General features: G+C 36.2%; 1 protein-coding gene across 4 annotated transcripts in view; it reads left to right on the top strand.

Annotated features, from left to right (window-relative positions):
• ARMC3 (armadillo repeat containing 3) overlaps positions 1-17,451 on the top strand; it is a 111,927-nt gene that overhangs the window by 10,965 nt on the left and 83,511 nt on the right. For 3 of the 4 annotated variants that reach the window (XM_030818463.1, XM_030818464.1, XM_030818465.1), the window contains exons 3-4: positions 7,525-7,642; positions 17,187-17,312. In XM_030818463.1, coding sequence (XP_030674323.1) covers positions 7,525-7,642; positions 17,187-17,312 — 244 coding nt within the window. The remainder of the gene's footprint in view (positions 1-7,524; positions 7,643-17,186; positions 17,313-17,451) is intronic. The other variant, XM_030818466.1, reaches the window with a different exon arrangement.

The raw sequence follows: 17,451 nt of genomic DNA, 5'->3' as shown, positions 1-17,451 counted from the left end.
GGCAGGATGTGCTGATGGGTAGGACGTGGAGGGTGAGAAGGGGACAAGTTGAGAGATCAAGCCTGAGCAATGGAGCGAATAGAAGTACAACATACTGAAATAGACATGTAAATCAAAGACATAATGCAGTGTGTTAAATTCAGAAAAATGACAGCTGTGGAAGAAGAGAAAGAAAAGCAAGCAAGCAAGCCCAGTCGCCCAAGGAATTTCAACCCCCAAACCACCATGAATAAAAACAATAAAAAGTGTATCCAGAGAGATGGAGGCCTGACAATTAAATACACCATAACTCTCTGTAGTTTCAAGTATTATTGTATTATTTTCTTTAGAAATGAAATAAAACTCTCAAGAAGTCCTGGGTGACATGTGACATGGTGCTCCCAGATGGTGGCTTTAGTGAGAACTACTTTGGTAAGTTACTGAGGGTGAAAGTCAGATTGGATATGTGCAGCAAGGAATGAGAGTAAGAAAAGTAAGTATTCGTAAGGGTTTTGATTGTGAAAGACAAGGAAGGGTAACGTGGTGTACGGAGGATGATTACTATCTAGGGACAGATAAATAAACCAACTGGTTTTTATTTTAAAATAAAAGAGCTTCAAGAAATCGGAGTTCAAGGAGGATTAGGTGGCTGCAGTTTGCAGGGCAGAGTACCAAATAGAAGAGACCAACATACAGCAATAGCTCCAGAAATCCAGTTAATGGTCCTCTGGATTCTCTGAAATCTAATTTGTATGGGGTGAAACTCCACATGGCGAAGGACATGCATGAACAACTCTTAGGGTACCGTTAAGTCAAACCCTCTCTAGAGCTCACATGGGTCTGGGAAGCATTGTAATTTGCTTGGAAGGCATGGAGGGTCTTATTGAATACCTGGGGCATTAAGAAGAGTCCCCAGAAAAGTCATGCCTTAATAGTCGTGTGGCTAAACTATCCAGCCCTATAGTAAAGATTTCTCTAGTCCTGCCCTACCTAATGAAGCTTAAAAATGGGCTTTAAATAGATTAACCTGATCCATAAGTAAGATAACTGCCTGCCAGAACAAAATTCAATATCCTTTAAGGAACACTCCTCCTCCCCCAGCCCCCAAAAGAATCTAGATGCTCAGCTACGTAATTTTCACAATGCCCAGTATCCAATACAAAATTATTAGGTGTGCAAAAAAGGAAAATGTGACCTATAACCAGGAGAAAATCAGTTAATAAGCCAATAGAGGAGGTAAAATGGGATACCAAAAAAACCGAATTAACTGAAAAAAGGCAGGCTAAAAGGAACAGGGAGCAAATGTGACAAAATGAAAACAAATAGCAAGATGATCAATTAAAACCCAACCATATCAACAACCACATTGGATATAAATAACCTAATATCCCAATAAAAAGTGATTGTCCAACTGAGTAAAAAAGCAAGACTCAACTCTAACCTGTCTATAAGAATCCTCCTTTACATATAAAGGTACACATAAAAGTAAAAACATGGAAAAAGATATATACCATGCAAACACTAATCATAAGAAATCTGGAGCACCTATGTTAATACCAAATGAATTATATTACAATTGCAGGACAAAGAATATTACCTGAGAAAAAGATGGACATTTTATAATGATACAAAGGTTTATTTTTTTTGATGGTCGTAAGTGTTATGCACCTAATAACACAAGTTTAAGATACATGATGGCAAAAAAGGCTATGCGATAGCATAAGAAAAAATGAAACACTTAGACATCAGTTTAACAAAATAAAATCAATGCGTATATGCTGAAAACTATAAAACATTTCTGAGACAAATTAAGATCTAAATAACTGAAGAGATAAAAGTACTATGTTGGATACAGATACATTGCCGGTAGGAATGCAAATGGTAGAACTGCTTTGGAAAAATAAATTGTATTTTTTTCTTTTTTTGAGACAGGGGCTCACTCTTTTGCCCAGGCTGGAATGCAGTGGTATGACTGTAGCTCACTGCAGCCTTGAATTCCCGGGTCAAGTGATCCTCCCACCTCAGCCTCCCAAGTAGCTAGGACTACAGGTGCATGCCACCACACCTGGCTAATTTTTTCACTTTTTGTAGAGACAAGGTTTCACTATGTTGCCCAGGCTGGTCTTGAATTCTCGGCCTCAAGTGATTCTCCTGCCTCAGCCTCCCAAAGTGCTGGGATTACAGGCATGAGCTGCAGTGACCCAAAATTATGTTTTCTTATAAAGTTAAACATGCACTTGCCAGACAAGCCAGAAATTTTACTTCCGGGCATTTGCTCAAGAGAAATGAAAATATTTGTCCATAAGAAGACTTGTATAAAATGTGCATGGCAGCTTTTATACATAATGGTTCCAACCTGAAACAACCCAGAGGTCTATCAACAGTTGAATGGATAAACAAATCGTGATATACAATGGGATACTACTCAGCAGTAAAAAGAAAGGTAAAAACAAGTGAGATCCATGAAACATGGATCTCAAAAATATTCTGCCACATGAAAGAAGCCTACACAAAGGGTCCCTATGTACTAATTTCAGTACTACTAAATTATAGGACAGGCCAAACTGATCTGCAGTGAAAGAAAGGAGATCAGTGGTTGTCTGGGACCAGTCATAGGAGGGGAATCAACTGCAATGAGGCAGGAGAGAATGTTGTGGGGCATGGAAACCTTCACATATTGTTTGGAGTGGTTGGTTATACAGATGTGTATGTTTCTTAAAATTCTATAAAGATGTATACATTCCTCAAAACTCATCAAACTTACACTGAAAATAACTGCATTGTATTACATCTAAATTGGCCCTCTTTAAGCTGGATTCGAAAGAAGTAAAGGAAGAATTTAGTTGACAGGGAGGAGTTGACTACTCATGAGACAAAAGGGATGATTAATATAAAGTAAGATGAGAATGTGTCCGTTCTGTGAGAATAGGAGATTGAGTTACCTAATGTGCTAGTCTTAGCGTCTGGCACTTAATAGGGATTCAATAAATGTTTATTAAATAAATGAATTAATGAAGGTGAATGAGTTAAAAAGCCAAAGCACCTATTAGAGATTGGCCTTGGATATTTTCTCTGAGGTAATAGAATAACATGTGCAGATATAGGTAGATTTGAATCTGCAAGTTGGAAGTTGATGGAGTTTCCATCTGGTAACTTTATTTTTTCTGAAAATTTTGCTGGGTGAGGAGGAAAGAAAGGGGGAAGTAGGAGTGTTAAATGTTCAAGGATAGTAGAAATGTTTGAAATAATTTTGTTCTTTTGAGAAGAAAAATCAAGTTTACAAAAGAAATATAGAAACCTGATTTTCAGTGAGGACCCCTCAATTGCTGGTCATGAATTTATAATGATACTAGTTTTCTTCTAGTTTAACATTCTTTGAGAATGGTTGGACACTTGGGTATAAATGCAAAGAAGAAAATACTAGTGTTCACTTGTGGTTTGGGTTGAGAAGATTCATCTGATGAAAAGACAGAGAGACAAGGAGGTTTATGGTTTAGCAGAAGTGTTATTCAGATAATAGAACATGCAATCTAAGCAACTTAAGAGGGGAGGAAGGGAGAAAGCTGATAAAGGGAGAGAAAGCAGAGGGAGTAAATGGACTGGGGATCCAAATGCAATTGAAGAATCTCTGTAGTGGGAGTAGTTGAAAAAGTCAAGCTGTATCTTTCACCACTTGCTGGTTGGCTACCAAGAACCCCTCAGAGCCTGAACACTGTGGGTGCTGCAGGAAACCCATCTGTGGGCAGATAGAGAAAAATTAATGGATTCTCAAGCATAATAGTAGAAGACAAAGCTGAATGATAGATGGATGCTACTGAGTCAGTATTAGTAAAAGAGACAGGAGAGAACTTTCAAAAGTAATGAGAACACTTCTCTTCTGTCTAGGATATAGTGGAAGCAGGTAGCAGCAGGCATTTCTCCAGCTACAATAACTATGAAAAGCAGATGGATTTAAAACTATGATTGAAGAGCTTTGGAAAGGCAAATTAAAAAGACTGATAATACCAAGTGTTGGTGAGGATGTAGAGCAACTGGAACTCTCATTCATAGCTGGTGGGAATGTAAATTGATAAAACCACTTTGGAAAACTGTTCGACAGTACCTACAAAAGGGAAATATATGTCTACTCTATGACTCATCAATTCCATTCCTAGGTAAATACCCAAGAGAAATGTATGTATCCACAAAAAGACATGTAAAAGAATATTCATTGTGACTTATGATTTCCTCAAACTGGAAAGAAAAGAACCCAAACTGGTATATTTATATACTGGAATACATTATATAGCCATAAGAAATATGACTTAGCTATATAAGCAAAAATGTGAAAGAACTGCAACAGGTATTGCACTGAGCTAAAGAAACCAAATATGAAAGAGCGAATGTTGTATGATTCCTTATATGAAGTTCAAAAATGGAAAATTAAGTGATTATTTTAAAAGTCAGAATAATGGTTATCTCTCATGGGGGCAGGGTGGCTTAGGAAAGGAGTGTGAGGAAACCTTCAGAGATACTAGAAATGTTCTATATCTTAGTTGGAGGGATCTGAATTAATATTCTGGAAGATCAAGTGGAAGAAATACCCAATAACGCAGAGTCAATTTTGCTTTTTAATCCAATCTAACAGCCTTAGTTGGATTTATTTACCCTAGTGATGTATATTTTGATCATTGACATATTTGATTTTATTCCTATCATTTTATTTGAAGTTGTGGTTTTTCTTTGCTATGCTTTCATCTTGTAATTTCTTTTGTATTTTCTGTCCCTTTTCTGAATTGAGCAATTTCCCTTTGTTTCCCTTTCTTTCTGGCAGTGTGGAACTTCGGTTACTTGTTGGTAGCCTATCTATTAAATGCACATTTTAACCTACATTTTTTCTATTAATGTAAAAATAAGTAATAGCTAGGCAACATTCCTTTTTTTAAAACCAAAAATTTTCTTTACCTGTTTTGTTGAAAAAAAAAATCTGTTTTAATTCCAAGCCACTATTAGTTTTTTTCCTTATAAATCATTATCACTTCAGGAATCCTTTCTTAAGAATTGCATTGGCCGGGTGAGTTGGCTCATGCCTGTAATCCCAGCACTTTGGGAGGCTGAGGCACGTGGATTCCCTGAGGTCAGGAGTTCAAGACCAGCCTGGACAACATGGCAAAACCCCATCTCTACTAAAAATAGAAAAATTAGCCAGGCATGGTGGTGGGCATCTGTAATCCCAGCTACTCGGGAGGCTGAGGCAGGGAGAATAGCTTGAACCCAGGAGACGGAGGTTGCAGTAAGCCAAGATCACGCCATTGTACTCCAGCCTGGGCGACAGTGAGACTCCATCTCAAAAAAAAAAAAAAAAAAAAATGTATTATAATTCACATCATCTGCAACATTTAGTAAGCTAAACAGCAAAATACATTTTACTGTATTTTTTGATCCACTACAATTGTTTTTATATTTTAGTCCTCCCAAGTTGTGGCTGGAGATTTTGCCTGAGCAATTTGTTTAAGAGTGTATGGTTGATTAGTTTTTGAGTTTATGAATTCCTGAACATCTGAATGATAACCTAGCCAGATATAAACCTCCAGAGTCACAATCCTTTTCCCTTGGACCTTTGTTGATTATCTTCAATAAACAGTCAGGAGAAGGAAAGGTATAGGTCATTTGCTGAGGCCTTTCTTCTTATTATTCAATATTATTTCTGCTTCTTGTTGTAAATTTTCTATTTGGTCAAGCTAATATTTTATCCACCATAAACAAATATTCCCATTTTAAACCATCTTGTGTTATTTTCCCCATTTGCATATCCTCCCTTCTTATCGCCATCCATCCCATTTTATCTGTTCTTCAAATCATATCTGAAGTTCTACCACATCCATGGAGCTTTCTCTATTTACCCCAGTTTCAAATTAATTTCCCCACTCTCATCATAGTATTTATTGTCTCTGCCATATGTTTTGCACTTCATAAAATCCTAGAATTTTATATCTGGAAGAGATCATACTCCACCTTCCTAACTTTTCAGATTAAAAAAAGCCATGGTCAGTGAGCCACATGTGTCACCTGGGTGATGTGAGGTCCTCAGGCATTCTGGGGCTACCCTTTAATACCTAAAGAAGATGGTTCTCAAGCCCCAAACCCTAACTACATTCAGAAGTCCTCCCCTTAAGATTTCTGTGGATTTCCAGGGCCTTCTGCTCTCAAGATCAGTGTTGCAGCCAGCATCCCAGCCATTGCTCTTCACTCAGCTAGAGGCCACCTTTTCTCCCTGGATCATGTCTAGAAACACAAGTGCCACCAACTCGTTGTACACAACTGATTTTTTACTGAAGATCTGTCTTCTCTAAAAGGGTCTCTAAGAGGTTAAAGAACAAACAAGACTTTTGTAGCTCTTATAGCTTCTAGTATAGTGGGAGCCATAGAAAAACAGCAGCTTTACTTTGAATGTTAGACAATGCTGTTCTAAAATTCAGCAGCCATTTCTCCTCCAAAAGGGAAGTTTTATCCTGGCTATGTCCTTTCAGGTCATTGTTTCTTGCTATCTTCTTTCTTCTTTACTCTTCCAAACTCACACAATTATGTTTCCTTGGAGTAATGAGAGTAATATATTTCTTTATTCTCTACCTAAAACGAAACAATCTTAAAAATATTCCATGACATAGTAAGATGTCTATATAGGAAAGCCAACACAAAGAACCAGCTAAAGCTTTGAAATACAGTTTTTTTTCCTTTATCCTAAGCAGAACTCCATCCTTCATTAGTCTCTGGAAATGGAAGAAAAATAGTGTAATAATTTGTTTTCTCCTTGACCACAGAAAGCCTCTATGTGCTATGAACAATAGTTCGTTTCAATTACACATTTCAATTACACATGAATTCTCAGGACACAGGTCTTCTTAGAGTCCTATACTTTTCTTCAGACTGTATTATCATTTCCCCTGTTCCAGGTTTTATTCAATTTTACATTTTGTTATATGCTTTTTCTACTGTTTTTTTTTTATTATTTTACATATGTAATTCCTGCTTTTCTAGAGTCTAGTGGTTGGAAAGCAAGTATTGATTATTGAGATGGTCATGGAATAAAATATATACAGGTATTCAAGGATTTTGTGTATTGAGTAAACATTATATCATTTGATAAACATCCGTCATGTGCCAGATGATGTGCTAAGTGCTTTGTATACATGGCCTCTACTCCTTTCCTTGCTCCTTTGAGATGGTACCTTTGAGATAGGTACTATTATCCTCATCAAACAGAAAAGGAAATTGACATTTTAGGAGCATAATTCATTTGATTCCACATGGCTAAATTGAGAAACTAGACCTGTCAGATTCCAAAACATTTTGCTCTTCCCACCATACCCCAGGCATTCCAATGCTGACAATTGTTTCTCTAGCAGTTGATATATTTTTAATGAAAAACTTTGCAGTGCACTTATTGGGCAGTGACCACATCCTTTTTGCAAGATTACATTCTCTTTAAGTTTTAAGACCCATTCATTTTTAATGTAACTTTTAAAGCTCATATGTGAAACTGATAGCTTTCTTTCTGCCTTTCAGTTTGATCCATTAATGATTGAAAGCAAAAAAGCAGCAACTGTGGTATTAATGCTTAATTCTCCAGAAGAGGAAATTTTGGCTAAAGCATGTGAAGCCATTTATAAATTTGCTTTAAAAGGTTTGGATTTTTTTCAGTTTATCTTTCCGTTTCATTAATTTCTTAAAATATTTACTACCTCTTGGGCACTTTTCTTCCTAGTCTTTAACTTACTTGCTGTCAGATGAATTATTTCAGACAACCAGAATATTATTTAATGCATTACCTAAGAGCAATCTCTCTTCCTGAGTTCCTAGCTTAATCTTAAGGAGTAATTTAGTCACTGGGTAGAACGGTCATTCTGAAAGTTTCATTGTAGTTTTAGAAATTGCAAATGTCACAGAAGCTAAAAGAACTCCCAATAGTCAAGGCTGGAACAATTAGAACAACAAAGTAAAGCAGTATTGGCTTATAATCCGGGCGGAAAATAAGTATCCATGAGTCCATACTGATATAAATAAAATGGGTGAATAAATGGAAGAGACAAATCTCCTGTGCAGAAGAATTCCTAATAGTTTATGTAGACGCTCTTGACTTCAAGGAGGTGAAATATAACTTCCAACTCTTTGAGTGGGAGATCTACAGAGTGACTTATTTCCAAAGAGTACAATATAGAAATGGGGGAAAATAAGCTTACAGTGGATAAACCTGACAAACACCACCGCAGCTAGGTGATCAAAATCACACCACACGCCTGGGCGTGGTGGCTAATGCCTGTAATCTCAGCACTTTGGGAGGCCAAGGTGGATGGATCACTTGAGCCCAGGAGTTTGAGACCAGCCTTGGCAATGTGGCAAAGGCCCATCTCTATAGAAAAAAAAATACAAAAACTAGCCATGTGTAGTGGTGCATGCTTTTAGTCCCAGCTACTTGGGAAGCTGAGGTGGGAGGATCACTTGAGCCCAGGAGTTCAAGACCAGCCTTGGCAACATGGCAAAACCCCACCTCTACAAAAAATAGAAACATTAGCCAGGTGTGATGGCACATGTCTGCAGTCCCAGCTACTTGGGAGGCTGAGGTGGGAGGACTGCTTGACCCTGGGAGGCAGAGGTTGCAGTGAGCTGAGATTGTGCCACTGCACTTCAGCCTGGGCAGCAGAGAGAGACCCTGTCTCAAAAAACCAACCAACCAACCAAAAAAAAAAAAAAACAAAAAAAAAACCACCAACCGTGATAAGTCCTATCAATATTAGGTGCTCTTGATATGATGTGATGAAAATGACACTTTATTTGTGTTATTTTTCTTAAAAATCTATAACCCCAGTCTAATAATGATTTTTAAAATCAGACAAATCCCAGTTCAGGTACAAAATACCTAGCCAATGCTCCTCAAAACTGTCATGGCTATCTACAACAAGCAAGTTTGAGAAATTCACATAATGGAGGCATTATGAGTAATGACATAGGATCCTGGGACAGAAAGAAGATATTAGGTCAAAACTAAGGAAATCTGAATAACTAAGTACTTTCATTAATAATAGTGTCTTCAAATTAGTTCATTAACTGTAAAAAATGTACCATACTAATATCAAATGTTAATAATAGGGGAAACTGGGTCTGAGGTATATGCAAACTCTTTGTACTGTCTTTGTAAGTTTTCTGTAAAACTAACATTGTTGTAAAACATAAAACTTATTTAAAAATTATAAATATTACACAGCAGGTTCTACTGAAAGGTTTATTCATAGAGGATTTAAAAACATACAAGATGCTTATATTTTAGTCCTCATATTATTACAAATGATAAGATTATACTTTTATTATGTTGCATGACATTTTAATTGAGAATATTAATTTGAGAGTTTAGTGTAACTAAACTGATTTTTTTAAATAAACCATTTCAAACTAAGATAGGGACAATTTTGTTTTAAATAAATGATACTTGACATATTGTGTTGGAAACTGAATGAGAGAACAACAAATCATTCAATTAGCAAAGGGTACAATACTCACCTTGCTTTGTCACTCAGGTCATCATTGGGAACCCAGATGTAAACCAGAGTGTTTCTGGAAGGTACTATATCTTTTTGAGTGGATGGTATAGAATTCTGGGTCAAATTTCAGGGAGATATTTGATTGTGCATCTATGGCAGCATGAATCCCATTCAGTCTTATAGAGTCATTATACATCATCTGGCTGTCACATGTATCTATGTGTTATCTCTTTTTGCATGACATGAAGAAATAGGCATGTATTTCATATGAAATCAATACAGAAATAATTTTAAGTCTGATGTTTTATACTAGTAGTATTTTCTAAAATTTAAAAAAAAAAATGATAGGACTTTGGCTTCTGGCCACGACGGGACCACTCTACTGCCTGAAACAATGAGTGAAACAAACTCAATATGTGAAAGTAGAGTAGACTTACTCTATTGGCGGAAACAATGAAGAAAATAAACCAGATATATGAAATAACAGTTGACAAGACCATCAACATCAGACAATAAAGGGCAGTGACCACTGAGAGACAGGAAACAAGGGAAGTAAACCCTATGATTGCCTCAGATTTTTTACTTTAGAGAGCTTTTTGGCCATAGCACTGGAAAGGGTAACCTGGTGGATTCTCTGAGTTAAGAAGACAAACCTGAAAGTCCAGAGAAATAAAGGCATTCAGAGTTTTCAGGACAGAGTAAAGGAGAGGAATGAGTTTCACAGAAGGAGAACTCAGGAGATCTGTAAAGGGTCTCATTCTTGTCTTTAGAAGAGTAGTGAGCAGCATGTACATGTGAGGGTAATAGTTGGAACAAGAGGCACCCAAAGGATTGGGGTAACAGTGTGTGGTGCTCACATAGGGCTAGGAGTAATGCCTGTTTCCATCAGCCAGGCAGAAACTTCAGAATTCATGGAGCATTGTGTAGAATACACAGAGGAGTCTTGCCTCAGTGTGAGAAATAATTAGTCCTAGATTGTGCACTGTTCTAATACCACCTAGTAAATATTAAAAGCAAGACTTGAAAGGATTGAGTTGTTTCCAAGTAACTTAATTTGTCCCTGAAAAAAATCTTAATACAGAAATATCCATTGCCCAAGAAGGTAAAATTCACAATGTCTTTCATCCAATAAAAAAATTACCAGGCATGAAAAAAAGCAGAAAAAATGCATAATAAGATATAAACCAATGAGTAAATCAATTGACCCAGATGTTAGAATTAGCAGGAAAAGACATTAAAAGATTAATTACAACTGCATTCTATATGTTTAGAAAGTGAAAACATGGAAGCTATAAGACAGACCCAAATACAACTTCTAGAGATGAAAACTTCAGTGTCTGAAATGAAAAACACATAGGCTTTGATTAATGCAGATTGGGCATTGCAGAAGAAAAGATTAATGAACTTAAATACATAGTAACACAAACTGTCCAAAATGAAGGACAGTGAAAAGAGATTTTAAAAAGATGAACAGAGATTCAATGAGGTATGAGAAAAATTCAAGTGTCCAATATATGTGTAATTGGAGTCTCTGAAAAAGGGAGACAGGGACAGAAAAAGCATTTGAAGAAATAATGGCCAAATTTTCCCTAAATCTGATGAAAACTCTAAGTCCATGGATCCAAAAAGTTTGTCAAAACCCAAGTGCAAAGAATATGAAATAAACTATGCCATAGTACATTATAATCAAATTGCTTAAAACCAGTGCTAAAGAGAAAATCTTAAAAGCAGCCAGAATCAGTAAAAACATGTTACATTCAAATAAAGATAAGGATGACAATAGATAATAGCAAATTATAAATAAGGATGATTTATCATCAGAAATTATGAAAGTGAGAAGTCTGTAGAGCAACAATCTTTAAAGAATAAAAGAAAAATAAAAACTTTCAACACAGAATTACATACCCAGAAAAAAAACTTTCAAAAACGTAGGTGAAATAACGTTTTTTTTCCAAATATAAAAAAGCTAAAATAATTTATTTCTAGTAGATCTACACTACTACTTATAATAAAAAGAGGCCTTTTAGGCAGAAGGAAAATAACACTAGATGGAAATATGGATCTACAAAAAAGAATACAGAGTGCTAGAAATGGCAACATGTATGTTTTGTTATTTGCATCACTTCAAAAGCAAATTTATTATTTTAAACAAAAATAATCATATATTGTGCAATTTGAAACATATGTATAAATAAAATATATGGCAACAACAGCCCCAAGGTAGAAAGGGAAAAAATGGAAGTATACTATTGTTAGGATCTCATATGTGAAGGGGCATAATACCACTTCAAAGTAGACTGTGATAAGTTAAAGATGTATACTGCAACCCTAATGCAACCACTAAAATAACAAAATAAATGATAATATTAAATAAGCCAATGAAAGAAATAAAATGGAATCAGTAATATTCACAGAATACATAGAAAAGAAAGCAGAATATGAAGAAAAAAGAAAACATGGAATAATGGGGCATATAAAAAACAAATAACAAGATGGTGGATTTAAATCTAACTATATCAAAAATCAAATTAAATATAAATGTCCTAAATACCTTGATTAACAGGGAGAAATTGGTATATTGGATAAAAAGCAAGAGTAAACCACATGCCACCTTCAAGAAGTGCATTTAGAATATAAAGACAAAAATAACGCAAAAGGATGACAACAGATATGTCATGCTAGCATGAATCAAAAGAAAGCCCAAGCATTAGTAACAGAAATATTAATATTATAAAAGTAAACCGAGAAAAGAGCAGTACCAGAGATAAAGACGGTCATTTTATAATGATAAAGGGATCAGTTAATCAAAAGACTGTGAAAAATCTTTTTTTTTTTTTTTTTTTTTTTTTTTGAGACAGAGTCTTGCTCTGTCACCCAGGCTGGAGTGCAGTGGTGCGATCTCCACTCACTGCAAGCTCCGCTTCCTGGGTTCACACCATTCTCCTACCTCAGCCTCCCAAACAGCTGGGACTACAGGCGCCCACCACTACACTCGGCTAATTTTTTGTATTTTTAGTAGAGACAGGGTTTCACCGTGTTAGCCAGGATGGTCTCGATCTCCTGACCTCGTGAGCCACCTGTCTCGGCCTCCCAAAGTGCTGGGATTACAGGCATGAGCCAGTGTGCCTGGCCGAAAAATCTTAAACAGTTATGTACCAAATATGAGATCTTCAAAATACATGAAGCTAATAATACAAGGAGAAATAGATATCCACAATTAAAGCTGGAGATTTAAATACTCCTCTCAATAAATAAAAGAACAAGTAGACAGAAAATATATAAGGATATAAAGGATTTGACAATAACAATGAATTTAACCTAATTAATATTTATAGAACACTTTAAGAGCAGTAGAGTACACATTTTTTTTCAAGTGCATACAGAACATTTATCCAAATAGATCATATTCTAGGCCATAAAATAAGCCTCAATAAATTTTAAGTGATTCCAATAACACAAAATGTATTTTCATACCACCATGGAATTAAATTAGAAATCAATAATGCAGAAAACTCTGGATAATTGTTAAGTAGTTAGAAAATAAATAACATACTTTTAAATGACTTATGAATCAAAGAAGAAATCAAAACAAAAATCAGAATTGAAAATTAAAACACAGCAAAAGATGCCACTCAAAGTATTTAGAGAGAAGTTTATTGCACTAAATGCCTATACTGGAAAACAAGGAAAGTCTCAAACAAGTAATCTCAGCTTCTATCTTAAGAAACTAGAAAAAGAAGAACAAGGCTGGGCACAGTGGCTCACACCTGTAATCCCAGACGTTTGAAGAGGCTGAGGTGGGCAGATCATGAGGCCAGGAGATTGAGACCATACTGGCCAACATGGTGAAACCCCGTCTCTACCAAAATACAGAAAATTAGGTGTGGTGGCGTGCGTCTGTAATCCCAGCTACTTGGGAGGCTGAGGCAGGGGAATCTCTTGAACCTGAGAGGTGGAGGTTGCAGTGAACTGAGATCATGCCACTGCACTCCAGCCTGGCAACAGAGTGAGACTCCGTCTCAAAACAAAAACAAAAAACAAAAAACAAATTAAACCAAAAGTTAGTAATTATAAGGATATAATAGATATCTCAGTATGAATCAATGAAATAGAAAACAAAAAAAATTGATAGGCCATAAAAATGAAAAGCTGTTTTTTGAGATCAGTAAAAATGACAAACCTCGAGATGGATTGATAGACAAAATAAGAGAGAAGACAAATTATCCATATCAGGAGTGGGAGAAGGGACATCACTAGAGATCCTACAGATATTAACAGGATAAGAGGAATATTATGAATAAATTAATACCAATAAATTCTACAACTTAGATTAAGTGGACAAGTTTATTTCAAGACGTAAATTTCCAAGCTCACTAAAAAAGACAGCTTGAATAGCTCTATATTACAAAGACTGAAATTTGTAGTTAAAAACTTTCTCACAAACAAAACTTCAGGTCCAGATGGTTTTACTGGTGAATTCTATGAAACATTTAAGGAAGAAATAATACTAATTACACACAAATACTTTCAGAAAATTGAAAATGATGGCATACTTCCCAATTCATTCTGTGAAGCCACCACTACTGTATAAAGGCCCAAACAGCAAAAGGCAAGAAAAGAAAGAAATCTGCAAGTCAGTATGCCTTATTAACATAGATGTAAAAATTCTGAACAAAATGTTAGCAAATAAAATTTAACAATGTATAAAAAAAGCTAACACATCATGACTAAATGACTTATTCCCAGATTGCAAGGTTGGCTTAATAACTGAAAATTAATCAAGGTATTTTACCATGTGTGGTAGGTAGAAAAATAACCCCAAAATATCTACATCAGAATCCCTGGAAGCTATGAAAATAGTATGCTACATGACAAGGGAGAAATAAGAATGCTGATAGAATTAAGGTTGCTAACCAACTGACTTTGAGATGAGGAGATTACCTTGGATTATCTAGGTTGGGCCAACACAATCACAAAGGCCCTTACTGGTGAAAGAAGAAGGCAAGAGAGTCAGAATTGGAGAAGACATGATGGTGGACACAGAGGTCAGAAGGGTGTGATTTCTGGCTTTGAAGACGAAAGGGGCTCACTAGCCAAGGAATGCTACCTGGAAAAGAAAAGGAAATGGATTCCGCCATAGAGTTTAGCTCCTAAGGAGCACAGATAGCCCTGCCAACATTTTGACTTTCACCTACTGAGATATGTATCAGACTTCTGACTTCCAAACCATAAGATAATAAATTTGTGTTGTTAAACCACTAGATTTGTTATTACAGCAGCAATAAGAAAAAAATATATTTTTTAAAAGAAAAAAGAAAAACCGTATGATCATCTTAATACATGCAAAACAACCTTTTTTGGCAAAATCCGACATCCACTCCTGATAAAATGTCTGCAAATTAGGAATAGATATAAACCTTCTCTCCCTAATAAAAGATACCTACAAAAAAACCTATGGCTTACAACACACTTAATGGTAAAAAACTGAATGCTTTTCCCCTAAGATCAGGAGCAAGAGAAGGTTGTCTGCTATCATCACCTCTATTCAACATTGTATGGGAGGTTCTAGCCAATGCAATCAGGCAAGAAAAAGAAATAGAAGGCATCCAGAAAATTTGTAGTTAAAAACTTTCTCACAGATTAGAAAAAGGGGTAGAACTATCTCTATTGGATTTATATAAGATGACATAATCTGGCTCTGTTCACTCACCCTAATTATTTTGAGATTAATTCATATCGTAGCACTTCTTTTTATTGCTACCATTATATGGGTTTACCACAGTTTGCCTGAGTCATATGGTAAGTGTACATCAACATTTTAAGAAACTGCCAAACCATTTTCCAAAGTGATTTGTACTGTTTTATATTCTCACCAGCAATTTATGAGGGTTCCAATTTCTCTCTACACTAGCTGGCACTTGTTGCTGTTCATCTTTTTGATTATATTAATCCTTGTGGGTGTGAAGTGGTATCTCATTGCAGTTTTAATTTGCATTTCCCTAATGACTAATGATGTAGAGAAAAATGTACTTTATTGTCATTGTATATCCTCTTTGATGATGTATCTGTTCAAATCATTTGTTCACATATATTTTAAAATTTGGTTGTTTTCTTATTCAGTTTTAGAAATTATATATTCTGGATATACATCCTTTACTTCTGTATCAGGCATATATTTGCAGAATTTTTCTCACAATTTGTAGAATATCTTTTAAAAAAATTTTCTAGACTTTTTTTCTGTAAGCAATTTTAGGTTTATAGAAAAATGAGGCCAGGCACAGTGTCTTGTGGAGCCTGTAATTCCAGCACTTCGGGAGGCTGAGACAGAAGTATCACTTGAGCCCAGGAGTTTGAGACCAGCCTGGGAGACATAGTGAGACCCCATCTCTACCAAAAAAATCGAAAAAAAAAAAAATTAGCTAGGCATAGTAGTGGTTGCCTGTAGTCCCAGCTACTCAGAAGACTGAGGTGAGAGAATCGCTTGAGCCCAGGAGGTCAAGACTGCAGAGAGCCATGATCACACCACTGCACCCCAGCCTGAGTGACAGAGCAAGACTCTGTCTCAAGAAAAAAAAAAAAAAGAAAGAAAAGAAAAATGGGAAGTAGAGTTCCCATAAACACCCCTCCTCAATTTGTTTTCTCTATTATTACAGTTATCTTTTGCATTGTATTAGTCAGGATTCTCTAGAGAAAGAGAACCAATAGGACATACGTAGATATATATGAAAAGATTTGTAATGGGAATTGGCTCACATGATTGTGGAGGCTGAGAAGTCCCACGACAATACCATGTGCAAGCTGGAGAATAAGGAGAGCCGGGGTGTAATTCAGTCTGCGTCCTAAGGCCAGAGAACCAAAGCTGCTGCAAAGTCCTAGAGTTCCAAGGCCTGAGAATAGGAGCTCCGATGTCCCAGGGCAAGAGAAGATGGATGTCCCAGCTCAAAAAGAGAGAGGATTTTTCCTTTTTACACCCTCTGTTACTCAAGCCCTCAACAGATTGGATATTGCCCACTCACATTGGTGAGCGCACATCTTTACTCAGTTTAGAGATTCAAATGCTAATCTCTTCCAGGAACACTCTTGCAGACACACCCAGAAATGTTTTAGTAGCTATTTGTGCATCCCTTAGCTCAGTCGCTTTGGCACATAAAATTAATGTGATGACATCTATAGACAATTCTAACAAATCTACAAAAAAGGGCTAGAACGAATTAATTATGCAAGGAAGTATTTGTTGAGTGTCTATTACATGACCGGCACTGTCCAAGGCACCAAGGGTATGAGAAAATAGGGCAGGAAGGGCATCTGTCCTTATGGAGAGTTATCGTGGAGTAGGCAAGCAAAACCCAGAGGTTGTTAAGTGACATGACAAAAATACAGCAGGATAAAGAGGGGTGAGACAGACTTGGATGTGGTGACAGTAGTAGATAGGGTGATTGCAGGGGACTGCTCCAAGGAGGTGCAGTGTGAGCTCAGAACTGAAGACAAGATGAAGTCAGCTTTGTAAACAGGGGAAGGGAGAGGAGGAAATGTCCAGGATGCCTGTCCTTTAAGTTTATTCTGAGGGAAATATGAATGGAAGCCAAGAGGAATGTGAAAGGCAAATGGCAAATAAGAAATTGGAATGGCACAAGGCAGAATGCTGATGAGATCGATAATATCCATGTGGTTTTGTTTTACGTGTGATGTCAGGTGAGGAAAATAAAACAACCCTCCTTGAACTTGGAGCTGTGGAACCTTTAACTAAGCTACTCACCCATGAAGACAAAATCGTAAGAAGAAATGCTACTATGATATTTGGAATCCTGGCTTCTAATAGTAAGTATCAACTTTTAAAAATAATCAAATAATCCCATGTTAAAGCATTATCATTCTTTTAAATTTAACATTAAGGAATCTGTTTCAATTTTATTTCAACTGACTTTAATGTTCACAAAAACATTCTATCAGTATAATG

The sequence above is a fragment of the Nomascus leucogenys genome, chromosome 9 (assembly GCF_006542625.1).
Source record: "Nomascus leucogenys isolate Asia chromosome 9, Asia_NLE_v1, whole genome shotgun sequence".
Lineage (NCBI taxonomy): Eukaryota > Metazoa > Chordata > Mammalia > Primates > Hylobatidae > Nomascus > Nomascus leucogenys.
The sequence above is the reverse complement of the archived record's forward strand: the minus strand, read 5'-3'. Positions and strand labels throughout refer to the sequence as shown.